General features: G+C 42.5%; 1 protein-coding gene across 1 annotated transcript in view; it reads left to right on the top strand.

The window, feature by feature from the left end:
• Positions 1 to 27,443, top strand: part of EXOSC8 (exosome component 8) — a 143,231-nt gene that overhangs the window by 112,734 nt on the left and 3,054 nt on the right. Inside the window, exons 9-10 of the mRNA XM_053708434.1 lie at positions 831 to 951; positions 14,550 to 14,656. Of these exons, the coding sequence (XP_053564409.1) occupies positions 831 to 951; positions 14,550 to 14,656 (228 nt within the window). The remainder of the gene's footprint in view (positions 1 to 830; positions 952 to 14,549; positions 14,657 to 27,443) is intronic.

The raw sequence follows: 27,443 nt of genomic DNA, 5'->3' as shown, positions 1-27,443 counted from the left end.
CTCAAACGGCGTTCTTCCCAACCACACCTCACAATTGTCACTGCCATCTTAAGTACTTGCAGAAATAAATATTCTGCAGTGTTGGATCCCCCCTTAGCCCCCAACCTCTCTAACCCTCCCCCCTCTACCTATTTGCCACCATCTTAGGTACTTAGGCTGCTATCTCCCAGTACCCAGTTTGCTGCAAATTAGGCAGATTTTTTATAAAGAAAATTAAAATAACCTTTTTTTTTCTGTAGTTTAACTGATCCCCTCAATACCCTACCACCCTCCCCCTCCCAGATCCCTTTTATGGCAACGGATCCCACATAGGATCCCCCTAATTGCTCCTACCTCCCTCCTTTCCCCTCAATGAGGCAGGTAGTATTATTATTTTTTTGGGCTTCCCTGTAGCGTGGAGTAGCGTTCCCACCCGCACTCCTACAGCGTTGGGCCGCCCAACCAATTTCCTCCTTACCCACCCACCAACGATCGGCACCACAGAGTGTCCCTCTCTGCATCGGTAACTCTGCAAATCTATTTCTGCAGTGTCCCACTTGTGGGGCATGCAGAAATAGCATTATTTCACAATTTTGAGCGAGATCGCGCTGCAGCAACGTACAGGGTACGACACTGGTCGTTAAGGGGTTAATAAATGGCAGAAATATGAACCCTATATGCCGCGGGTCAATTGTACCATTTTTGTGATTTTGATTTTTTTTTAATATAAGCATTGTTTATGAAATTGTATTTTTAAAAGCATGTTCTTTTGAATATATACTGTACTGGAATGTGATTTATTCTCCGGAATATGGCTAAAACGTTCATTTTGTATTTGGTTCACTTCACAGTACAATTACCATCTGTAAAAATTAATGAAGATACTGGTTTAGCCACGGTAGATTTAGCAAAGAAGAATCCCCTGAAAATTTTGAAACATCCGATTGCTACATCCTTTGCTGTGTTTGATGAGTGAGTATTGTATAAATAATAATAATAATAAAAATTCATAGCAATAATTTTCCAATTTCTAAAAAATAGAAATGTTTAAAATTATTTTTGTTCAAATGTAATTTCCATTTAACATAGAATAAGGTGCAGTAATCTATTTCTTGGATATTCCGAGTGTCAGACATAATGAAGTTTATGGCTTTTTAAAAATCTAAATAATTATAAATGAAAGCATTTGAGAGATGTAACTAAAACTGAAACATTGTAATGTCTTAAAGAGATAGGAAAGTGAAAATTAAAGGGACAGTTAAGCTAATTTCTTAGACCTTGAAGGCCGCCTCTAATCTGAAAGCATTTTGATAGTTTTTCACCACTAGAGGGCGTTAGTTCATGTGTTTCACATAGATAACATTGAGCTCAGGCACGTGAAGCTCCTAGGAGTCAGTGATTGGCTAAAAATGCATGTCTGTCAAAAGAACTGAAATAAGGGTGCAGTTTGCAGAGGCATAAATACAAGGTAATCACAGAGGTAAAAAGTATATTATTATAACTGTGTTGGTTATGCAAAACTGGGGAATGGGTAATAAAGGGATTATCTACAACAAAAATTCTGGTGTTTACTGTCCCTTTAAACTTGCATGATTGAGATGGAGCATTTAATTTTAAGACACTTTTAAACTCCTATTTTCAAATGTGCTTTGTTCTCTTGGCATTCGCACATATCCAACACTAGTGGGAGCTAGCTGCTGATTGGGGCCTGCACATATTTGTTTCTTGTGATTGACTAACTAATTGTGTTCAGATAGTTGCCAGTAGTGCAATGCTGTTCCTTCAGCAATGGATAACAAGAGAATGAAGCAAATTTTTTTTTTTTATTATTTATTTTTTATATTGAATTAACCTTGACCAAATTATTAGAGTGAATGGGAGTGTGCTTCTGGCTGCTGCATGTTATACTGGAGAGTTACTTACAATACTTTCAGTATGAAAAACTATAAAAGTTTTTTTAGTTTGGGTTATTTTTAAATTGAAATTAGCGGTTGAAAGTGTATTCTAGCCTACTGTTAATGCTGACTTTCTTATAAAGACAACTTCCAGAGCTGCATTGGTGAACAGGAACAGACTGTTAGAAGTCTAAAAATTATGTAATTCATCACAAGGGTCTAGAGCAGGTGGGATCGCTACTCCACTTTTACGGCCACCACCCCCTTGTGTTCCATAAACTCATCAGCACCCCCTAGCTTACACGCAAAAATATTAAATCTATTCAAAATTAAATTATTTTTTTGTTTAAGTAATTAAAATTGTATTATCTTGATATTGTAATACAAGTTTTTTAAAGCTGATGGTCACTGTGCAAAAGTCTTGTATATCACTTTAACAGTAACTCCAATAATCATTATGGAAAATGAAAAGTGTTTTGTAGTGTGCACTGCACAGTTTATTTCTTGAGACATTATCAGAAGACTGTGTGCAAAGTTACTCAGAACGGCACAACAGGCCTTTTGCTATGTTTCCTGTTACTACACAGCAGTTTCAAACTGTACAGTAAATGTTAAATAAAACGTGCTAATATACAGCACTAGTAAAATAAGAAAGAATGCAACAATTCCGAACAAGTGGCTGCAATCTATCATATTCAGAAAGAGTATAAGTTGAGGATAAACCTAAATTATCATAAAATATCAAAGGAAAAGCAAGGAAGTTGTTTCGCTTTAGACATCCAGACCAGTGTTTCTCAACTCCAGTACTCAAGTACCCCTATCAAGCCAGAGTTTCACAATATCTGTACTAGAACTCAGGTGAAATTATTATTATTATCAGGTATTTGTAGAGTACCAACAGATTCTGCAGCGCTATATATAACAAGCTGATGGGTGAGAGCAGGCTAGTAACCAATCTTACTGATCAGCTGATTATTTCACCTATGCTTTAGTACAGGATATCCTGTTAGGGGCACTTGAGGACTGGAGTTCAGAAACACTGATCTAGACTAAACTAATTATGTTCATCAAGCTTGAGGTGACCCACTAGCATCCTCTTTCTCTCCTTACCCCTATGGTAATCCCAGCGCCCCCTTCCATCTCTCATGCCTATTCATTGCCCCCTCATTAATTAATCATTGCATCTCACTGACAACCCCCACAGAAGGCCGAAATGATCATCTGGGGTTGCCATGTTGCTCGTTCAGTGAAAGATTGCCTGGTATTTCGGGCTGGACCGTCATTTTTAGGCAGGATAAGTATTATATTATAGGAAAGTTCTCCTCTATGAAATGCACAATTTATCTAAATGAGGTGGGTCCCAGGTTCCTGGTTGAGTGCTTCATGTGCTGGTAAAGGGACAGTGAACTCCTAATTACAAGAAACGTTTCTTGTCCTGCTATAGAATAACATACAAGCCAAGTCTAAACCTTTTTAAAACCAATTAACACCTTGTTACAGCCAAACTCAACTAGAATTACTGGTTATTATATGTATGAATTTGTTGCTTTCATTGTACAACAAATGCCAAATATGGCAGTGGAATTCGGCTCTTTTCTGAGCCGAATATCTTTGTGTGAAAGTGCAACTTGCAAAGATCTGGATTTTCACAGATCTTTGTATGTTGCCCTTTTCTTCATAAATTGAAAGAGTCCACAGCTGCATTCATTACTTTTGGAAAATTCAGAACCTGGCCACCAGGAGGAGGCAAAACACCCCAGCCAAAGGCTTAAATACCCCTCCCACTTCCCTCAACCCCCAGTCATTCTTTGCCTTTCGTCCCAGGAGCTTGGCAGAGAAGTGTCAGAAGTTTTAGATTAGTCTCTTATGGAGGGTAGTACTCTTCGGCATGGGACTGGAGTTTTAAGTAGTCCTGTCAGCCTTTCAGTGAAAGCATAGATAAAAGTTAGAGTCCAGAGATGCAGGGAGATTCTTTCTGCAAAACCATCCCGACTCATATTGACAGCTCCACAAGCAATCAGCGTTGATGAGTTTCGCTGCCTGCTTTCTTCTCTCAAGTCCATGGCAGAAGCAATGCTACTATCTGTTCCTGTTCCATGGCGTAGATTCTGGTAAAATTGTTTCATTTTACTTTCTTCAGGAAATGTACTGTATTACAGATGTTTTCCCGAGGGGCTACCACCTCGCGGGACTAACTTATAACAGAGTCTCAGTGAGGCTCCTTTTTGTATCTTGGAATCAAGGGTTAATATCTCCTGAGTGGGGTTATTGAACAGGTTTTTTTTTTTAATCGTTTGTTATATGATTCAACCTGCTTATGTGTAGTGTTATTCGGCTCATGACTTGTGGAACATAACGGATTTTGGAAAGTGACGTGACCTTGTGGTCGGGTGCGCTTTTTTTGGTCTATATGGTTCACCTGGTGACCAGACGTGGTCACGTTTTTGGGCTCCATTTTCTCATTCCTGACCGTGTGGCGACGGAGAAATTCTGGTCTGCTGGTGTCTTGTTCATAGGAGGTGGTAAGTGCCTCAGCCATTGTGGGTGTCAGGTGCCATTTAGATTTTTTAGTCCACTCTTTTGTATTCAATATCCTAGTTATGGAGGAGTCTGATATTGTGGAGACGGACGTATCTTTTTCAAATTCTACTCCTTGCGCAGAATTTGTATTGCCCCGGATTATTCAAGCCTATCAGTTATGTTCTGAATGCTGTATTAGAGTGCTCAATTCCTCGGGATCGGGGAATCAAGGGGCCGCTGAGCCATCCGCCTCTGGGGCTTCTTTCCTCCGAGTGGCGAGTTCCCTTCCACCATCTCTTACTACGTATGCAGGTAAACCCAGACTTTGCTTATCCTTCTCGGGAAGGTGGCTTGTTCCCACCGGGGGTTTCGGCACGATGTCGCATGTCCATAATTTTGGCGCTGGCGAATCTTCCAGAAAGTTACTTCAGATATTGTTCGTGTTCTGTTATCCGGTGCCCCTCAGGCATGAGATGGCCTGTTCAGCTCTCTGGGGGAATGACTGTCTCTAAGGCTTCAGGGGGTCAATCTTCGGGGCCTTCTTTTGCTCCGGCGGGGGTATGCTGTGCTTGTCGGTATAGACTGGCACGCCTTCGTGTTCTAATGAGGCACGCTTTGGCGTTGTTGGAAGATCCAATCCTTAATGGATCTGAGAATTCTCAGTCTTCTTCTTCAAATAGCTTTCAGAATTAGATATAAGGGGATGAAGTATTTCTCTTATAGGCTTATTTGTTGAGTATCCTTTTCCAGTTCTAAGCTCGGTAGAACAGGGTCGCTGTTGGGCTATTCCTGTTTGTTTTATTTTTCCTTCAGGAATTTTATTTTCTGGAATAGATATTCACGACCTTTTGATCGCACTGTTTACTTCTACAGAAGTATGTTTATCTGCCATTTATTCTCCCTCTGGGTGAATATATGAGGCCTTGGGCCCTTGGTTGCAGGCTAGTCCTGCTTGGGTTCAGTTCCTTCTGTCCCTATTTCAGACTCGTGGCGCCTGTTCTGCCTGGCTGCTCCAGTTAAGGCGCCGAGTGCTTCACGTTATTATTATTCTTGTTTTTAATTTACAAGTTCTACTGAGCATTCTGGAAGGACCTAAGGGTTTGTGTGGCGTGGAGTATTGGTTTATTCCTCATTAGCCTTTTTAGCTGGTCATCTGGGATTCGGTGGAATTCTGCTGCAACACACTCAGTTTTTTCCGATGTCTGTCGGGACTTGTGAGTGTTCCTTCCCGCGTGGGTGAAGGTTTGGAGGATTTAGGGCCTCCTTGCCGCCGGTTCCTATCGGTCTTGCCTTTTAGGGGCTTTTTGGTCTCTCCTTAGGGACTTCCAGACTTTGTCTGTTATCCTTGGTGGTTTAGCTGCCTTCTGGGAGGGCCTGTGGCCTATTCCTGTTTTTGGGAGTTAGTATTACCCTATTGGGGACGATAGGCTCTGTTGTCTCCTTCTCCAAGCTTTGCTTAGGGGTTTTCTACCGGGGTTGGGATGGTTTGCATTCTTTTTCCTTAGGTGGGTTCCTCTGGTTACGTACTCAGAGGTGTTTATAGCGACGTTTTGGGGCACACTGGCGTGGCCTCGTGATTTGCTCTAGCCTTGTCTACTCCCTCTTCTGACGACTTGGTCCTCAATGTTTTCCCTTGGTCTTGGATGTCTTAGTGTTGTTCTGCACGCCTTTTGGGCTCCAGAGTCTTGTAGCGACTCTGTTGTTCTCTAGCTCCTTTTGGAGTGCTGGACTCCGACAAAGGGTGTTCTCTTCCTTTGAGTTGGGAATTTTCGAGTGACTCTTGTTTTCCGTTTTTCCTGGTTAGTCCGGTCATTCCCCGGTGAGGTCTGTTTTCAGACTAGGTACTTGTGTTCCCTGGGGTGTGGTTGGTTCAACACCTTCTGGGCTAGGGCCTATAGTTTTTGTCTTGGATCTTTCCGGATGTCCGGAACCTTATGATCCTGTGGCTGGTTCAGTGCGTTCCAGTTTTTCCAGAGAACATTGGCTATGACTTATGGTCTAGTTAGTTGAGCTGCTTGCAGCTTGGCCAGGATCTGTGTGTTTTTTGGATACACTCCTTTTGGTCTGTCCTGTCCTTTGAATAATGGGTGCTCTCCTTCATTGGGAGTTCTTCTGTATATTTTGGTGTCTGGATGATTTTTTTCATTCAGCTTTTGTTTTCATCAGGCTACGGCTTCCTGTTTGGAGCTTGTGCGCTGTTGTTCTCTGTGCTCTCCCCCTTGGGGGGTAGTTTTGTTCTCCTTTAGGAGGTGGAATTCCTCTCTCTGGAGGTTGGCTGTCCTGTCTTGTGGGCAGGTGATGGAATGGGAATTTTACCCTATAGTGGGTTGTTCTGTTCCATCGGTGAAGATGAAGTCTCCGTGTTGAGACTGTCATTAGTATTGTGCTGGGTCTTATAGCGATCTACTGCATTTCTCCATTCATCTCTATGAGGTTCTCTTGGGAGTTACTAATTAAGGGACCTATTTGGGTTGGCACCCAAACTCTATTGGGGTGGCTAGGTCCGTCCCATTCTGTCCTTTTTCTGGGCCGGAGATTGGGGTCTTTTTTTATTCCCCTGCTTGTAACATCTGCCTGTTGCTGGTCTGGTCTGGTGCTGGGAGCAGAATCTGGGATCTGGGGTTAGTCCTCGGGTCTTAAGGTACGGTAAGCCTCTTGGAGGTTTCGGTGCTTCTCCATGTTCAAGTTACATGAGTAGCTTTGGTGGCTTGTGGATAGCCTGTGATGTGTCCACTGCTCAGTGGATGTTTTACAGTTTGAAGGTGGGGTTGGTGCTCTGATCTGGTATATTGGTTAGAGCAACAGCTTAGATCTGTTGACAACGTAGGTTTGATTCCCATTGCTGGGAAGTGAATTTTTATCAAATCTTGCAAAGTTAACGGTAGTTGATCCCTTTCTCTCGTAAGAGGTGTGTTGTGGGGGACCGTCTGTTGGCCGATGGTGTCTCCCGGAGGCATGTTGGCTCTGATGAGTCTATTTTCTGCGGTCTCTAGCAAGGTTTGTGGACGTCTGTGAGTCAGTGTCCTTTTTCAAAGTTTTCTCGGCTTCGGTCGAATCGGGTTTTTTGATGGGTAGGGGTTTCAGGCCTGGTGCCCTCAGAATGGGCCACCTTTTGTACCTTTCCATTTTAGCATTCAGTGTCCTCTATAGCTTGGGTATTGTTTTCCCAAAAGTAATGAATGCAGCTGTGGACTCTTTCCATTTATGAAGAAAAACATAAATTATACTTACCACTGCTTGAAAAACCCTTCTCCCAAAAGAAACCTCACCCGAAGCAGAATATTCAAAATTATAAAAGTATGCACGGAGGACAAAATTGCAGCCTTGCAAAATTGTTCCACAGAAGCTTCATTTTTGAAAGCCCAGGAAGAAGAAAAAAACCCTATGGAATGAGCCGTGATTCCCTCAGGAGGCTGCTGTCCAGCTGTTTCATAGGCCAAACAAATTATACTCTTCAGCCAGAGCGAAAGAGAAGTAGCAGTAGCTTTCGTACCCTTGTGTTTCCCAGAGAAACAGACCAACAAGGCAGAAGACTGGCAAAAGTTCTTAGTCAACTGCAAGAAAAATTTCAGCACACACACACCACTTTTAGGTTGTGCAGCAAACCCTACTTATGATAAGGAGGATTAGGACACAAAGAAGGAACAACTATTTCCTGATTATTATTCCTATCTGAAACAACTTTAGGAAGGAACCTAACTTAGTAAGCAGAACCACATTATCAGAATGAACAATAAGATAAGAGGAATCACACTGCAATGCCGAGAGTTCAGAGACTCTCTCCGAGCATAAGAAATGACAATAAGAAACAAAACCTTCCAAGATAACATCTTAATATCTAAGGAATGCATAAGCTCAAACGGAGCCAGCTGTAAAACTTTAAGAACAAGGTTAAGACTCCCGTGAGGAGTAACAGGTTTAAACACAGGCCTGATTCTGACCAAGGCCTGACTAAAGGATTGCACTTCCGGCACATCCACCAGACGCTTATGCAACAAAATAGACAAGGCAGAAATCTGACCCTTCAGAGTACTTGCTGAAAAACCCTTCTCCAGACCCTCCTGGAGAAAGACAAAATCCTAGGATCCTGACTCCAAGAGAAGCCCTCGGCTGCACTCCAATAAAGATATTTACGCCATATCTTATAAAAATTCTTCCCCGTAACAGGCTTGCAAGCCTGAATCATGGTCTCAGTGACTGACTCAGAAAGACCACGCTTAGACAGAACTAAGCGTTCAATCTGCAAACAGTCAACTTCAGAGAAACAAAATTTGGATGAAAGAAGGGACCCTGAATCAGAAGGTCCTTTCACAGAGGCAGTCTCCAATGTGAAGAGACATCTCCACAAGGCCTGCATACCAGATCCTGAGAGACCACGCAGGAATTATTTAGAATTACCAACATTCTTTCCTGTTTGATATTATCAATAACTCGTGGAAGGAGAGCAATCTGAGAAAAAACGGTGTGCCAGCCTAAAATGCCAAGGAACCGCCAGAGCATCTATCAGAGCAGCCTTTGGATCTGTTAACTTCGAACCGTACCTTGACAGCTCGGAAAGTTGCAGAGCCGTCAACAGATCCAACTCCGCAGCCCCCAATTGAGGGTCAAGATGGAAAACACCTCCAGAAGGGGATCCCATTTCCCAGGATGAAAAGTCTGTCTGCTCAGGAAATCTGCTTCCCAGATGTCCACTCCTGGAATTTGGATGGCAGATACACAACAATTGTGAGCTTACGCCCACTGAACAATTCAAATCAACTCCAACATGGCAAAGGAACTTAGAGTTCCTCCCTGGTGGTTGATGTAGACCATAGAGGTGATATTGTCCAACTGGAACCAAGCTTAAGGACAACTGAGGCCAAGCCATCAGAGCATTTTAAATCGCTCTCAACTCCAAGACGTTAAAGAGGAGAGCAGAGACTCCCGAGTCCATAATCCCTATGCCTTAAACAAGACTCAGACTGTTTCCCAGCCCTAGCTAGTTGATGAATGCAGTCACATCACAGAGGAAAGTCTCTAGAAGCACGCGCCCTGAGATTGATACTCCTGATAAACCACTACAGGAGAAAGTCACTTGTCGACTGATCTAGATCTATCCTCTAAGATAGATCTGAAGTTCTCCCTTTTATGGAAAATAGCAAAAGGAATGATGTCCATGACAAAAATCAGACCGATTCCCTCCTTACATTGAGTCACTGAAAAGTGACGGAAAATCAACTGCAGCTAGATTCAAATTCCCAGCCCTCTGGTTGCAAGATGGCAAGATGGGAATTAATCCTAGATTATCTAACCTCTTAAAGAAATCTCCTCTCGAAAAATCACCCTTGTAGATGGAACAAGGGAGCTGTACTCCAGATTCATTTCCCATCCATGGAAAAAAGGATTGGACAAGATCTCTTAAAAGAGAGATTGCTCGAAGGAAGGATGACACCTGAACCATATATTGTCCAGGAAAACACCCTTGCCATACCCCAAGATCCAAAAGTCTTACTAGATCATGGGAACAAAAAACCACATCCTTAGGTCTATGTTCTTTATGAAGGGCCCTCTTGAACCATAGAAGGTCAGAACCTGAGAAAATTGAGGTAATACCTAATTCCCATTCCCAGACTGAGATTGGAATTAACACTTCCAGAGAGGAAGGTCTTGAACCCAGTTCCAGGAATGCCTCCTCATACCTGGATTGCAGATACTCAAGAAGGAGAAATCTGCCCCTGGGAGGAAATCCTAGGTTACGTTGGTTTCCAATAGCCATAACTGACTCTGTAATACAGAGAAGTTCAGCCAGACCAAGAGCAAACAAGGTCTTATCCTAGAAAGAGAAAAAACAAAGCAAGGATTTGGAGAAAACACAAAATACTGAACCTGCAAATGCAGAAATATAAAGCGTAGGCTATACCACTAGACCACAGTTAGACTTCTCAGCTGACCAAGCTACCCTCCATAAGAATCTCTAATCCATAGTAGAAGAGTGCCCTTCTACTTAGACACCGAGCATATAATTGGAGTCAGCGACAGAAAAATCCTTTAAGGACGGAAGACAGGAGAGAGAAGACCTCTCCTATTCCTGTGAAAATATCCAAAACAGGAATAGAACACTTCCTCATAAGAGGAACATCCTAGAAATGAGAGAGATAAAAAATTCCAAGGGTTAACAACGACATTGGGTTATTGATGTCGTCCAGGTAGCGAAAATCTCCTATAACAGTACACTAGGTGTTAAGCATACATCTGAAGAAGACCACATCAGCATCAGATGAAGGAATTATACTGTCCTAATCTGAAATTTCACAAGCGAATCCTCCTCAGCAGACTTAGGAGAAAAAGCAACCTGTGTAACAGAGAATGGAGCAGAAACCTTACTATCTGAATCATTAAATGTCCTCTTGCGTATCCTCTGTAGAAAGGAAAAACAGATAAAGCTGCAGATACCGTAGGGATACCTGAGCTGCAAAATCTGCAGGCAAATACACACCTCTAGGAGAGTGAGGGGAACCGCATGGTACTGCATGTGACGCCATAAAGGCTCGGGACGTGTAAGGAGAAAGCTGTAGCATTGCCTAAACAGCATCATCCTGGGAGACAAGGGGCTCATAGGACATTAAGCAGTTAAACACACTGTATGTATTGGGTACTTGAAAAGCGTGGCTAATCACCTGTTAGGGTCCCAAGGTGCTGCTCATTTTATCGACCTCGGAAGGATGAAAGGCTGAGTGGACCTCGCCGGGGATCGAACCTACAACCCTTGGGTTGTTACAGAGCTCAGCCATAAAGCCTTAGCATGCTGAGCTTTCTGTCCGGCTGTCTATACATTCAATAGATAGTAGTTACTGGCCCTACCAAAATAGGGATTCATCAGCAACTTCCAGTTACTAAAAACGGCTTACTTGGCTCCTATGCTATGCAAGCAATTCTGAATTGCAAAGACAATTAATCCTGAGGGACATGAGTCATGAGGCTCCAATGAAAGAATGATTTTATTGTGAAACATTCTAAACATGAGGGGCAATACTATTAGGTCCCCAAGAGCCTAAGAACAAACCCCAGTCCTAAAAACAATTTCCAATTTGAGAACTTAATAAAAATAAACACACGTACCTATTCTTATTATGTACATTAAAAATATTAAAACCTCTTATAAATAACGATTCCACTAGGAGTACGTATTTCCAAACATTGTAAGAGGAGCCCTCTGTATCCCTGTGGATCTCTCTATAAGACCACTCCGCTGTGAAGGATATGTATAATGAGAACGCCGCTCAGTTCTCGATTGAAAATAAGGCGGGTTACAGCAAAAGGCTAACAAGCCTAAAATGCAGCGGCTCCGCTTCTAAGAAGGAGTAGTCTGAGCCATAAAAACGGAATGGGATGAAGCGCTCTGATATTCGCACTTTCTCGCACCGAACTAGGCATCTGGCCTTGAAACCAGAGCAGTGAAAAAAAAACCTGTAACTCTTAGATACCGAGGGGTGTAGAGAGGACAGAGAGTGCGGACAAACAGCTTGTCACCCTGAAGGTGTTATCAGCGTATACGCGCCACTCTCCATCATATGTTCTACTAGAAATTAATCCGTTGCTGAACTTCAAAATGGAATATAAAGAATTAGGGAGGTTTACATCATATATAGAAATAAATACATTTCACCGCTCCGATCTCAAAAGAAAACGGAGGAAATGACACTACATACTCTCCCAAAATGAATGGCGCTGAAAGAAATAAGAGCGCGTCTTACTATAATCCTACCGAGGACATTGATACCTCAGAGAATATTTCATAAAATAACAACGAGCCCCAAAAGAGAGTTAACCCCTTAGTATCCAAACTCACATGCTAAGTAGTACCTGCTTACTGCCAGAATATTCCTAACTAAGGAATTTGTGTCCCATATAACTGCAGTTACCAGAGTCCTTAAAGGGACACTAAACCCAATTTTTTTTCATTCATGATTCAGATAGAGAATACCATTTTAAACAACTTTCCAATTTACTTCTATTATCTAATTTGCTTCATTTTTTTAGATATCCTTTGTTGAAGAAAGAGCAATGCACATGGGAGAGCCAATCACATGAGGCAACTATGTGCAGCAACCAATCAGCAGATACTGAGCCTATCTAGATATGCTTTTCAGCTAAGAATATCAAGAGAATGAAGCAAATTAGATAATAGAAGTAAATTAGAAAGTTATTTAAAACTGCATGCTCTTTCTAAATCGTGAAAGAAAAAATTTAGGTTTCATGTCCCTTTAACCCTTTCAGTGTCCGCCTCCTAGCCCCAGAAGACAAAAAAGGGCACTTACCTGCATTTCAGTCGTCCGGCAGGCAGGCGACCTCACAAAGTATGGGAGGATGCCACTCCTCACAGAGACCTGTGGAAATAAGAAAGACAGAGTAAACCTACTCGGGCATTCTATACCAGGGCAGCAACCTGTTAGGAAAACACAGCAAAACGCACTTTACAAGTTCCTAACTGCTTAAAAGCCACTACTGCCCTACTGAAGAGACTGACATGGAGTATGGCTAGACCCAATCTTGAGGGGACAGATCAGAGTAAACCTACTCTGATTTCCAAAATAATAAAATCTTGATTGAAGAGAAATAATCAAACACCAAAAACTTCACCTCTTCCTTGTAACGCAGGCAAGGAGAATGATTGGGGTTTGCGGGAAGGGAAATGATACTTAACAGCTTTGCTGTGGTGCTCTTTGCCTCCTCCTGCTGGCCAGGAGTGATATTCCCAACAGTAATTGATGATGATCCGTGGACTCACCGATTGCCTGCATTTAAGTAGATTTCTTTTGAGCTGACTTTGGTCATAAATAATGTACTGCTAAATTTCCATTACTATTGCCCACATTTTTATTGCCTGCAAATTAATAGAGTTATTAAAGTTTAACCTTTTGTGAGCCTTATCTTTGTGACCACATACAAAAGTATACGATTAAAGGGATACTAAACACATTTCATGATTTAGATAGAGCATGCAATTTTAAGCAACTTTCTAATTTACTCCTATTATATATTTTTCTTTGTTCTTATGTTATCTTTATTTAAAAAGCAGAAATGTAAAGCTTAGGAGCCGGACAGCTTTTGGTTCAATACCTGGGTAGTGCTTTCTGATTGGTGGCTAAATGTAGTTACCAATAAACAAGCTCTATCCAGGGTGCTGAACCTAAAATGGTGTCAGCTCCTAAGCTTTACATTCCTGCTTTTTAAATAAAGATACAAGAGAACAAAGAAAATTTGATAATAGGAGCAAATGAGAAAGTTGCTTAAAATTGCATGCTATATCTGAATTATGAAAGAGAGAATTTGAGTTTAGTGTCCCTTTAATGTATTAAAAATATTAGATTATGAAAATGTTTAAAATATTGAGTTAAAAGGGACAGTATGCAATATACTTTCATTATTTATTTTGATTCCTTTCTTGTAAAGTGTGGATTTTCTAACTGTCAGAACTGAAAAATGCACACTGCAGATGCCTCAAGGCTAACAGTGCAACATAACTTTCCTTCATTGGCTTTAGCAGATAACTGCAAAACGATGCATTTTATACATAATGACCACGGCTAACCTTGTGGTCTGCAGAATCCCACATTGGCTGCTCCAAATAAAGCAAATGGTGGGTGGAGTTTGGTTATTGGAAAAACAATTGCAGCAATCAAGATGTTTGTTTTAAATATGTTAGGACATGGCTGATAAGTTATTCTATAACATGACAACAGAAATGTCCTGTAATTACAAGGTGTTCTTTTAATAATGGGAAATTATTTAATGCAAAGTAAAAGTATTGCTTGCAAACATTCCATTTGAGAATTAAAAATATAGTTTAAATTTGTGTTTTTCTCATTGAAATCCTAGCAAAAACTTAACCTACTAGAGTTGATTTGTGCTCATGATTTCAGGAACCATTACAGTTCCCTCACTGTAGCAGCCAGAAACGTCTCTCGCACTGACAACTCCCTTAACAGTTGTAATGGTGCATTCTCTTGCACAGCACTGCCAAACTAAATTCTGAAACTGTTTTGTAAAACGTATAAGCTTAATGCATGTCTGTTTTACATTGTTTATTTCTTACTGTTCAGATATATAGTGTAGTTTGCTAGTTCAGTGAATTATGTCAAATTAAAAGTTGTCAGTTTTTACATTTTGTTTCAGTACATACATTCTAGTGGATCCAACAGGGGAAGAGGAAAGTTTGGCTACTGGCCTACTAACAATTGTGATGGATGAAGATGAAAGGTTGTGCTCTATTCGTAAACCAGGTACTGAAACTTGGTTATTTCTGTTCTGTGAAGCACCGATTTTTAATTGTACCAATAAGTTTATACCATAGTTTTGTTGAATATGGAAATGTTACATTTGAATGCAATATATGTCAAATTTATCCATGTTATGGGTAAAGTCAGATATTGGGTAATTCTAGGATTACCCGGGTAAAACGGACATTACCCAAGCAGCTGTGGGTAAAACCTGATGTATGATCATAAATCCCCCTCAGAGTGCATAGACACCACAATAAACATATTTAGCATGCACTGTAATCCTCCCATCTTCACTATCTTTTTTTTTTTTTTTTTTTTGCCTCTGCCTGGGGGGTTCAAGGGGTGCGAAGCCCCCCTTGTAAGCTTCATTCCCCAAGGTTCACTTGGAGTGGATGCCAGAGGATAGTCAGGGTGCCTTCCTTGAACCACCATGCGGAGGCAAAAGAAATAGTGTAGATGGGGGAATTACAGTACATTGGGCTTTACCCACAGCTGCTTGGGCAATGTCTGTTTTACCCAGGTAATCCTAGGATTACTCAGATTTCTTACTTTACCCGTAACACATACATCACTAGTTAAGATATTATGTAGATTTGGTGCTGTCACAAGGGGGAATCTCTTCGGTAGTAGTTAAGAGACTGGGTAGTTTTTGTTTTTCGTGATGGAAATAGACGTTGATTCTTACTATTGGGGTTGTATATCGATCCATCACTTAGAGAAGAACAACCATTTGAATGTGTTGAACCAGAAATCCCTCCTACACCTTTCTATCTTCTCTCTTTTTCCTGTTTTGGAAGTTTCTGCTTGGATGCTTCATTTGGAGCTTGTTGCATCCGATGCTAGGTCCTTTTGCAGGGTGTAAGTGGCAGTGATTAATTTCCCCACCTGTAACAGCTGTGTTTGCCTGACTCAAGTAGTATCATCATGTAACCTATAGGGACTGCACATTTTACCCAGACCTGCTACCTACCCTCTTTGTACCACAAGGAGATTTTACTGTATTTCATGCCTGGCTGATGTTAAGTTCCCACATTCACTCCCTCTACCTGCTGGCCTATAATGTACAAACCAGACTAGTAGTTTCACTTAAGTAGATGCATCATGGTTTGTTTTTAAAGAGTAGAATTGCATAAGTAACAAGTGCCTAATAAAAAGACAATGCAATAACACTTACTCTGAATATCAAATAAGCAGACCCCCCCCCCATTTGCCGGTCCCTTCCATTAGCCAATCACAGACTAGTATACCCTGTGAACTTGTGCACATGCTCAGTAGGAGCTGGTGCCTCAAAGTGTGTGTACATAAAAAGAAAGAGCAAAATTTAATAATAGAAGTAAAATGGAAAATCTCTTAACTGTATGCTCTATCCGAATCATGACATTTTGACTTTAGTGTCCCTTTAAGCAAAATCAGGTGAACATTTTAAAGCTATACTCATGACCTTCAAGCAATTTTAGTAGTATAGAGTCTTTTTATTATTGATAAAGATTTATATAGAAATTTGAATTCACCCCTATCCATGCAGTTTTATTGGTCCTTATTAACCCCTTCAGGACTGGGAATTTTAGAAAAATTTTTTAGCTTTTTTGCTATCACTCCATTTAACCCTTTCGTGACAGGGTTAAAGTGCCTACATTGAAACACCTGTTCCGATGTAGACAAATTGAAACTACGCGATCGTGCATACAATCGCGAGATTTCAATTATTGGATCGCATCTGGGGGGCGTCCCTACAACCCTAGGAACGTCCTCCAGACCGCGATCAAGTCCTAGAAGCACAGAAGGCTTCAGGACAGCCGTTAGCTATGACGTTCTATTCCGTAATAACGGCTTTAAAGCCCAGTGTAATTATGACGGAATATAACGGCATTAAAAGGTTAAACAGAAATAGACCCTTGTTTTTTTATTTATTTACCTATTACTTTTTTTATTTTTTTTAAGTAGACAACCCAAGGTATTGATTCTAGCCCCATTTCCATCTTAATATGGGAAGAGTCCACAGCTGCATTCCTTACTTTTGGGAAATACTGAACCTGGCCACCAGAAGGAGGAAAAGACACCCCAGCCAAAGGCTACATACCTCCCCCAGTCATTCTTTGCCTTTTGTCACAGGAGGTTGGCAGAGAAGTGTTAAGATTTCGGAGTAGTCTCTTATGGAGGGTAGTACTCTTCAAGACTGGGACTGGAGTTTTAAGTAGTCCTGTCAGCCTCTCAGTGAGAGCATGGATGAAAGTTAGAGTCCGGAGATCCAGGGCGAGTCTTTCAGCAAAACCATCCCCACTCATATTAACAGCTCCATAGGCAATCGACGTTGGCGAGTTTCGCTGCCTGCTTTCTTCACTCAAGTCCATGTCAGAAGTGATGCTACTATCTGTCACACTTGAAGGGCCGTGTTCCTGTTCCACGGCGTAGATTCTGGTAAGATTGTTTCATATTTTATACATGTATGATAACGCAAGAAGACAGGGTCACAATATGACTCCTTTTATCTGTATAGAATCAAGGGTTAATATCTCCTTAGGGGGATTATTGAACAGGGGGGAATAATCTTATATGGTTTATTTGATTTTATGCTGCTTTTAGGTGTGAGATGGTATGGGCTCATAGGCTGTTATGGAATATATAGGTTTCACTTTCACTTTGAGAGCCATGCAGCTTACAAGCTTGGCGCGCTCTCTCATAGCAGGGACAGTCCTGCATTGTTCACCATGTGATTCATTCCCTTTCTCTTGTTAAGTTTATTCAGTCCACGGGTCCATCCATTACTTATGGGATATATTCCCTTCCCAACAGGAAGTTGCAAGAGGATCACCCAAGCAGAGCTGCTATATAGCTCCTCCCCTCACATGTCATATCCAGTCATTCTCTTGCAACCCTCAACATAGATGGAGGTCGTGAGAGGAGTGTGGTGTTTTATACTTAATTATTTCTTCAATCAAAAGTTTGTTATTTTTAAATGGCACCGGAGTGTGCTGTTTTTTTCTCAGGCAGTATTTGGAAGAAGAATCTGCCTGCGTTTTCTATGATCTTAGCAGAAGTAACTAAGATCCACTGGCTGTTCTCGCACATTCTGAGGAGTGGGGTAACTTCAGAAAGGGAATAGCGTGCGGGGTCTCCTGCAAATAAGGTATGTGCAGTAAAATATTTTTCTAAGGAATGGAATTGACTAAGAAAATACTGCTGATACCGATGTAATGTAAGTACAGCCTTAGATGCAGTGAAAGCGACTGGTATCAGGCTGATTAATGTATATGCAGTTAAGTAATTTTCTAAGGAATGGAATTTGACTAAGAAAATGCTACTAATACTGAAGTAATGTAATAAGCCTTAAAATGCAGTAGAAGGACTGGTATCAGGCTTATCAATAGAGATACATACTCTTTAAAAAAGGATGTTTAAAACGTTTGCTGGCATGTTTAATCGTTTTTGTGAGGTACTTTGGTGATAAAACTTATTGGGGCATGAATTTTTCCACATGGCTGACTTAATTTCTGCAAAGAAACAGTTAACTGAGGCTCCTACTGTTGTAATAATGAGTGGGAGGGGCCTATTTTAGCGCTTTTTTGCGCAGTAAAAATTCAGTCTCAGTCTTCCTGCTTCTTCCTGCATGACCCAGGACGTCTCTAGAGAGCTCAAGGGACTTCAAAAGTCATTTTTAAGGGAGGTAATCAGTCACAGCAGACCTGTGACAGTGTTTGACTGTGTAAAAAACGTTTTTTTCTCTATTGATTATCCGTTTTGGGTATTAAGGGGTTAATCATCCATTTGCAAGTGGGTGCAATGCTCTGCTAACTTAATACATTTACTGTGAAAATTTGGTTGCTATAACTGATTTGGTTCATTGTTATTTCAACTGTGACAGTTTTTTTGTGCTTCTTAAAGGCGCAGTAGCGTTTTCTATATTGCTTGTAAATTTATTTTAAAGTGTTTTCCAAGCTTGCTAGTCTCATTGCTAGTCTGTTTAAACATGTCTGACACAGATGAATCTGTTTGTTCACTATGTTTGAAGGCCAGTGTGGAGCCCCATAGAAATATGTGTACTAAATGTATTGATTTCACTTTAAATAATAAAGGTCAGTCTTTATCTGTAAAGGAATTATCACCAGACAACGAGGGGGAAGTTATGCCGAATAACTCTCCTCACGTGTCAGTACCTTCGCCTCCCGCTCAGGAGGCGCGTGATATTGTGGCGCCAAGTACATCAGAGACGCCCATACAAATCACTTTACAAGACATGGCTACTATTATGAATAATACCCTGACAGAAGTATTATCTATATTGCCAGAATGAAGAGGCAAGCGCGATTGCTCTGGGATAAGGACAGAGTGCGCTGGTGCTGTGAGAGCCATGTCCGATACTGCGTCACAGTTTGCAGAACATGAGGACGGAGAGCTTCATTCTGTGGGTGACGGATCTGATCCAGGGAAACTGGATTCAGAGATCTCTAATTTTAAATTTAAGCTTGAGAACCTCCGTGTATTGCTAGGGGAGGTTTTAGCGGCTCTGAATGACTGTAACACAGTTGCAATTCCAGAGAAATTATGTAGGCTAGATAGATACTATGCGGTGCCGGTGTGTACTGATGTTTTTCCTATATCTAAAAGACTTACAGAAATTATTAGCAAGGAGTGGGATAGACCCGGTGTGCCCTTTTCCCCACCTCCTATATTTAGGAAAATGTTTCCAATAGACTCCACTACACGGGACTTATGGCAGACGGTCCCTAAGGTGGAGGGAGCAGTTTCTACTTTAGCTAAGCATACCACTATCCCAGTGGAGGATAGTTGTGCTTTTTCGGATCCAATGGATAAAAAATTAGAAGGTTACCTTAAGAAAATGTTTGTTCAACAAGGTTTTATCTTGCATCCCCTTGCATGCATTGCGCCTGTCACTGCTGCTGCGGCATTCTGGTTTGAGTCTCTGGAAGAGGCCATTCACTCAGCTCCATTGGATGAAATTATGGACAAGCTTAAAGCACTTAAGCTAGCTAATGCATTTGTTTCTGACGCCATTGTACATTTAACTAAACTAACGGCTAAGAACTCCGGATTCGCCATCCAGGCGCAGAGAGCGCTATGGCTTAAATCCTGGTCAGCTGACATGACTTCTAAATCTAAATTACTTAATATTCCTTTCAAGGGGCAGACCTTATTCGGGCCCGGCTTGAAAGAAATTATTGCTGACATTACTGGAGGTAAGGGTCATACCCTTCCTCAGGACAGGGCCAAATCAAAGGCCAAACAGTCTAATTTTCATGCCTTTCGAAATTTCAAGGCAGGAGCAGCATCAACTTCCTCCGCTCCAAAACAGGAAGGAACTGTTGCTCGTTACAGACAGGCCTGGAAAACTAACCAGTCCTGGAACAAGGGCAGGCAGGCCAGGAAACCTACTACTGCCCCTAAGACAGCATGAAGGAACGGCCCCCTATCCGAAAACGGATCTAGTGGGGGGCAGACTTTCTCTCTTCGCCCAGGCGTGGGCAAGAGATGTCCAGGATCCCTGGGCGTTGGAGATCATATCTCAGGGATATCTTCTGGACTTCAAGGCTTCTCCTCCTCGAGGGAGATTCCATCTATCAAGGTTATCAGAAAACCAGTTAAAGAAAGAGGCATTCCTACGCTGTGTACAAGACCTAGTAATGGGGGTGATCCACCCTGTTCCGCGGACGGAACAAGGACAGGGATTTTACTCAAATTTGTTTGTGGTTCCCAAGAAAGAGGGAACCTTCAGACCAATCTTGGACCTAAAGATCTTAAACAAATTCCTAAGAGTTCCATCATTCAAAATGGAAACTATTCGAACCATCCTACCCATGATCCAAGAGGGTCAGTACATGACCACAGTGGACCTAAAGGATGCCTACCTTCACATACCGATTCACAAAAATCATTATCGGTACCTAAGATTTGCCTTTCTAGACAGGCATTACCAGTTTGTAGCTCTTCCCTTCGGGCTAGCTACTGCCCCGAGAATCTTAACAAAGGTTCTGGGCTCACTTCTGGCGGTTCTAAGACCGCGAGGCATAGCGGTGGCTCCGTATCTAGACGACATCCTGATACAGGCGTCAAGCTTTCACATTGCCAAGTCTCACACAGAGATAGTTCTGGCATTTCTGAGGTCGCATGGGTGGAAAGTGAACGTGGAAAAGAGTTCTCTATCACCTCTCACAAGAGTCTCCTTCCTAGGGACTCTTATAGATTCTGTAGAGATGAAAATTTACCTGACGGAGTCCAGGTTATCAAAACTTCTAAATACTTGCCGTGTCCTTCATTCCATTCCACGCCCGTCAGTGGCTCAGTGCATGGAAGTAATCGGCTTAATGGTAGCGGCAATGGACATAGTGCCATTTGCGCGCCTGCATCTCAGACCGCTGCAATTATGCATACTAAGTAAGTGGAATGGGGATTACTCAGATTTGTCCCCTCTACTAAATCTGGATCAAGAGACCAGAGACTCTTCTCTGGTGGATTTCTCGGGTCCATCTGTCCAAGGGTATGACCTTTCGCAGGCCAGATTGGACGATTGTAACAACAGATGCCAGCCTTCTAGGTTGGGGCGCAGTCTGGAACTCCCTGAAGGCTCAGGGATCGTGGACTCAGGAGGAGAAACTCCTCCCAATAAATATTCTGGAGTTAAGAGCAATATTCAATGCTCTTCTAGCTTGGCCTCAGTTGGCAACACTGAAGTTCATCAGATTTCAGTCGGACAACATCACGACTGTGGCTTACATCAACCATCAAGGGGGAACCAGGAGTTCCCTAGCGATGTTAGAAGTCTCAAGGATAATTCGCTGGGCAGAGTCTCACTCTTGCCACCTGTCGGCGATTTACATCCCAGGCGTGGAGAACTGGGAGGCGGACATTCTAAGTCGCCAGACTTTTCATCCGGGGGAGTGGGAACTTCATCCGGAGGTGTTCGTTCAGCTGGTTCATCGTTGGGGCAAACCAGAACTGGATCTCATGGTGTCTCGCCAGAACGCCAAGCTTCCTCGTTACGGATCCAGGTCCAGGGACCCGGGAGCGGCGCTGATAGATGCTCTAGCAGCCCCTTGGGTTTTCAACATGGCTTATGTGTTTCCACCGTTTCCGCTGCTGCCTCGACTGATTGCCAAGATCAAACAGGAGAGAGCATCAGTGATTCTGATAGCGCCTGCGTGGCCACGCAGGACCTGGTATGCAGACTTAGTGGACATGTTGTCCTGTCCACCATGGTCTCTGCCTCTGAGGCAGGACCTTCTAATACAAGGTCCTTTCAACCATCCAAATCTAATTTCTCTGAGGCTGACTGCATGGAGATTGAACGCTTGATCCTATCAAATCGTGGTTTCTCGGAGTCAGTGATCGATACCTTTAATACAGGCACGAAAGCCTGTTACCAGAAAAATTTACCATAAGATATGGCGTAAATATTTATATTGGTGCGAATGCAAGAGTTACTCATGGAGTAAGGTTAGGATTCCTAGGATATTGTCCTTTCTACAAGAGGGTTTAGAAAAGGGCTTATCTGCTAGTTTGTTAAAGGGACAGATTTCTGCTCTGTCTATTCTTTTACACAAACGTCTGGCAGAAGTTCCAGACGTCCAGGCTTTTTGTCAGGCTTTGGCTAGGATTAAGCCTGTGTTTAAGACTGTTGCTCCGCCATGGAGTTTAAACTTGGTTCTTAAAGTTCTTCAAGGTGTTCCGTTTGAACCCCTTCATTCCATTGATATTAAGTTTTTATCTTGGAAAGTTCTGTTTTTGATGGCTATTTCCTCGGCTCGAAGAGTCTCTGAGTTATCTGCCTTACATTGTGATTCTCCTTATCTGATTTTCCATTCAGACAAGGTAGTTCTGCGTACTAAACCTGGGTTTTTACCTAAGGTAGTTTCTAACAGGAATATCAATCAGGAGATTGTTGTTCCATCATTATGTCCTATTCCTTCTTCAAAGAAGGAACGACTTTTGCATAATCTGGACGTAGTCCGTGCCCTGAAGTTCTATTTACAGGCAACTAAAGATTTTCGTCAAACTTCTTCCCTGTTTGTCGTTTACTCTGGACAGAGGAGAGGTCAAAAAGCTTCGGCAACCTCTCTCTCCTTTTGGCTTCGTAGCATAATACATTTAGCCTATGAGACTGCTGGACAGCAGCCTCCTGAAAGAATTACAGCTCATTCCAATAGAGCTGTAGCTTCCACCTGGGCCTTTAAGAATGAGGCCTCTGTTGAACAGATTTGCAAGGCTGCGACTTGGTCTTCGCTTCACACCTTTTCAAAATTTTACAAATTTGACACTTTTGCTTCTTCAGAGGCTGTTTTTGGGAGAAAAGTTCTACAGGCAGTGGTTCCTTCCGTTTAAGTTCCTGCCTTGTCCCTCCCATCATCCGTGTACTTTAGCTTTGGTATTGGTATCCCATAAGTAATGGATGACCCGTGGATTGAATACACTTAACAAGAGAAAACATAATTTATGCTTACCTGATAAATTTATTTCTCTTGTAGTGTATTCAGTCCACGGCCCGTCCTGTCTTTTTTAAGGCAGATCTAAATTTTAATTAAAACTCCAGTCGCCACTGCACCCTATGGTTTCTCCTTTCTCGTCTTGTTTCGGTCGAATGACTGGATATGACATGTGAGGGGAGGAGCTATATAGCAGCTCTGCTTGGGTGATTTTCTTGCAACTTTCTGTTGGGAAGGGAATATATCCCATAAGTAATGGATGACCCGTGGACTGAATACACTACAAGAGAAATAAATTTATCAGGTAAGCATAAATTATGTTTTTTCCTGACCGGGTGTCTTATCAGAGAGGAGTCAAATCTCTGTACTGTCTGGTTCATAGGAGGTGGTGAGTGCCCCAGCCACTGGGGTATAAGGGTGCCGTTTTTTTGAATAAAATAAGATGTTTTATTTCTCTAGTTCTCCGGTTATTGCACTAGCGATGGAGGATTCTGTTACTTTAGAGGGCACTCCTTCTATTCCTAATGAGTAATTCCTGTTTATATATATGGTGACAAGGCCTTAGTTTCGCCCTCTCAATTATGTTCCTTGATAATGTGATATCGAACATGTTTGATACCACGGAGCCGTCCACCTCTGAAGAGTTGTCGTCCAGTGAGGTGCGTAACCTACATTCTTATATTTCTATACATGTAGTTTTCCCGTAGAATTGCTGATCCTCCATCTTGAGGGGGCCTTTTTTCACCAGGCGTTACTGCACAGTTCAGACGGCGGTGTCTGCGGCCTTTAATGCTTTACCTCGCCCTGCTAAGCGCAAGCAAAAGGTTACATATTGCACTCCTTCCCAGAGTACATCAGATAATTTATTGGATTCAACTGAGGGTTATCCAAGGATGAAGTTCTTTCTGAGACTTCAGAGTATGAACATTCTGGGTCGGAGGAGTCTGCTGCCTCTAAACCTTGGCTGCGGAGGAACCAGACTTTAGTTTAGGAATTTGCGCTTTCTTCTAAAGGAAGTTTTTGGCGAATTCAGAGGTTCCAGAGTACCTAATCCTTCCCTGCTCCTGTTAGATGGCGAACATTATTAAGAATGGATGGGACAGGATTGGATTCCTTTTCCCCCTCTTCTCCCTTTAACAAATTGTCCCCAGTCCTGGACTCTCAATGGAGTTGTGAGGTTCTGTCCCTAAAAGGGATGGCATTATCTTCACCCTTGCTAAACATACTACTATCCTGCTTGAGGAAAGTTCTTCATTTGAAGAGCCCATGGATAAAAGATGGAAACTCTGTTAAGAAAGATGTTTCAAGATACGGGATATTTGTTTCAACCGGCGTCGGCTGTTGCTGTGGTTCCTGGAGAAACTACCTTCTGGTGTGACTCCTTATAGGATTTGATCGGGGTGGAGGATCCCCTCGATATTACTCAGAAAAGATTTACGGCCTTGAGGGTTGTTAATTATTTTATCTGTACTGCTATTAGGCAGTTTATTCGTTTGAATGCTATGGCTTCAGCTTTTTCTGTTCAGGCCCTTCTGGCTTTGGCTGATGTCATGGTCTGCAGATATGACTTCTAAGTCTAGACTTCTTCCCTCCCTTTAAGGGAATGATTTGTCTGGTCCAGGCCTGGTCTCAATTATCTCTACGGTCACAGGGGGCAAGGGTGCCCTCCTACCGCAAGAGTATATGAACTAATCTAAGGGATGATTTTCGTTCTGATAAAGCCCATGTCAGCAGTCCTCCGCTAAGCCAGAGCAAACCAAGAGCTCTTGGAAGCCGGCTCAATCCTGGAATAAATCCAAGCAGAGCAAGAAGCCCGCCGAGTCTACGTCTGCATGAATGGGCGGTCCCGGTCCTCTTCTAGATCATGTAGGGGCAGTATGTCGCTCTTTTCAGTCGCTTGGTTCAGGGACGTGCAGGATCCATGGGTCCTGGAGGTCATAGCTCAGGGTTACAAGATAGGTTTTAAGTCTCAACCACCCAAGGGCAGATTCCTCTTGTCTTCCTGATTCTGGACCTAAAGTGCTTAAGCAGGTTTTTAAATGTCCCCTCGTTTAAGATGGAGACAATAAGGTCCATTCTTCCCCTCGTTTGAGAGGGGTAGTTCATGACCATGATAGATTCCTGGACCAGCACTTCCAGTTTATTGCTCTTTCGTTTGGTCTAGCTAAAGAAATTTTTCAAAGAGTGGACCATTGAGAATATTTCCTCTGTCTTCTTCGATCCCATAGATGATCTAGAGAGAGTTCTCTTGTATCAAGTACTAGGGTAGAATTATCTGGTACTATAATAGTCTCCATAGACATGAGACTATTTCTAACATACCAGAGACATTGCAAGCTAGCTTCAACATGTCTTGCCCTCCAGATCTCCTTAAGGCCATCTGTTGCTCAGTGTATGGAGGTGATTGGTCTTATGGTGTCCAGCTTGGACATCATTTCTTTTGCCAGGTTTCACTTCAGACTGTTGCAACTGCGCATGCTGAACTAGTCGAATGGCGATCATTTGGATCTGTCTCAACAGATTTCTCTGGACAACCAATCTTGGTGGTTTTGTCCGGATCACTTGTCCTGAGGGACATCCGTCTCAAGACCATCCTGGCTGATTTTGACTACGGTTGCAAGTCTGTCAGGATGGAGAGCCGTTTAGGGTGCCAAGAAGGCACAGGGCATCTGGTCTCAGGAGCTCTGATCTCATTTTGAATCTTCGGGCAATATACAATGCTCTGAAGGCTTGGCCTCTGCTGGGTTCGTCCCAGTTAATCAGATTCCAATCAAACAATATATCCTCAGTGGCTTACATCAACCATCAGGGGGGGGAACGAGAAGCTCCCTAGCTATGAGGGAAGTCTGATTCTGGTGTGGGGTAGACCCACATTTGTTCACATTCCGGGTGTGGACAACTGGGAAGCGGATTTCCTCAGCTGACAATCCTTTCATCCGGGAGAATGGTCTCTCCATCCCGAGTGTTTGCAGAGATTTGCAAGAGGAAGATCTTATAACGTCTCAATACCTAGCTACCCAGATAAGGGTCGAGGTACAGGGATCCTCAGGCGGAGCTAACAGATGCATTAGCTGTGCCTTGGAGGTTCAATCCAATTTATCCTTTCCGACCTTTACCACTACTTCCTAGTGTAGTGGCTTGAGTCAAGCAGGCGTCGGTGATACTGACTGCTCCGTCTTGGCCGCAAAGGATATGGTTCGCGGATCTAGTGGGGATGTCATCATCTCCTCCGTGGAAGTAACCTTGTCGCAGGGATCTGCTGACTAAGGTCTCTTTGTTCATCAATGTCTAGATTCTCTGAGGCTGACTGCGTGGGATTGAAATCTTAGTCCTTACCAAGAGAGGGTTTTCTGAGAGAGTTATTTTTACTCTCATTCAAGCTCGTAAGCTGGTTGCTCGTCACATCTATCATAAGGTGTGGAGGACCTACTTATTCTGTTCTCCAGGATGAACTGGAGAAGGGCTTTTCTGCAAGTCCCCAAAGGGACAGGTTTCGGCTCTGTCTGTGTTACTGCACAAGAGGTTTGCAGAGCTTCCACATGTGCAGCCATTTGTTAAGGCTCTGCTGGGATCAGACCTGTTTTTAGAGCTAAGGCTCCTCCTTGGAGTTTAAAGCTTGTCCTTAAGGTTTCTCTGTGGAGCCTATGCATGAAGTGGATATTAAATTGTTGTTTTGGAAGGTTCCTTTTCTACTGACTATTGCTTCTGTGTGCAGAGTATCTGTGATTGCTGCTTTGTACTGCGTCCCTCCTTATCTGGCTTTTCATGCCGATAAGGCTGTTCTACGAACCAAGTTAAGTTTTTGTCAATTCGCAACATCAATCAAGAGATTGTGGTTCCTTTCTTATGTCCTAATGTCCTAACATTTTACAATGTATTTCTGGATGTGGTTTGTGCCTTGAAGTTCTATCTTTGGGCCACCAAGGAATTTAGACAAATCTCTTTCTCTGTTTGTTCTCTTTTCCAGGAAGCGTAGGGGTCAGAGGGCCTCTTCGACTTCCTTATCTTTTTGTCTTTGGAGTGTCATCTGTTTAGCATAGAAACGGCAGGACATAAACCTCCTCTGAGGATTACAGCTCATTCTACGAGAGCAGTGGTTTCCTCTTGGGCCTTCAAAAATGAGGCCTCTATGGATCAGATTTGTAAGGCGACTACCTGGTTCTCCTTACATATTCTTTACAAAATTTTACAAGTTTGATGTTTTTGCTTCTGCTGAAGCAGCCTTTGGGAGAAAGGATTTTGCAGGCTGTGGTGCCCTCAGATTTGGGTCCGCCTCTCCCCCCCCTCCGTCCGTTAGCATTCCATGTACTCTAGAGCTTGGGTATATGTTCCCACAAGTAAGGAATGCAGCT

The sequence above is a fragment of the Bombina bombina genome, chromosome 3, assembly GCF_027579735.1.
Source record: "Bombina bombina isolate aBomBom1 chromosome 3, aBomBom1.pri, whole genome shotgun sequence".
NCBI classification, from domain to species: Eukaryota; Metazoa; Chordata; class Amphibia; order Anura; family Bombinatoridae; genus Bombina; species Bombina bombina.
The sequence above is the reverse complement of the archived record's forward strand: the minus strand, read 5'-3'. Positions and strand labels throughout refer to the sequence as shown.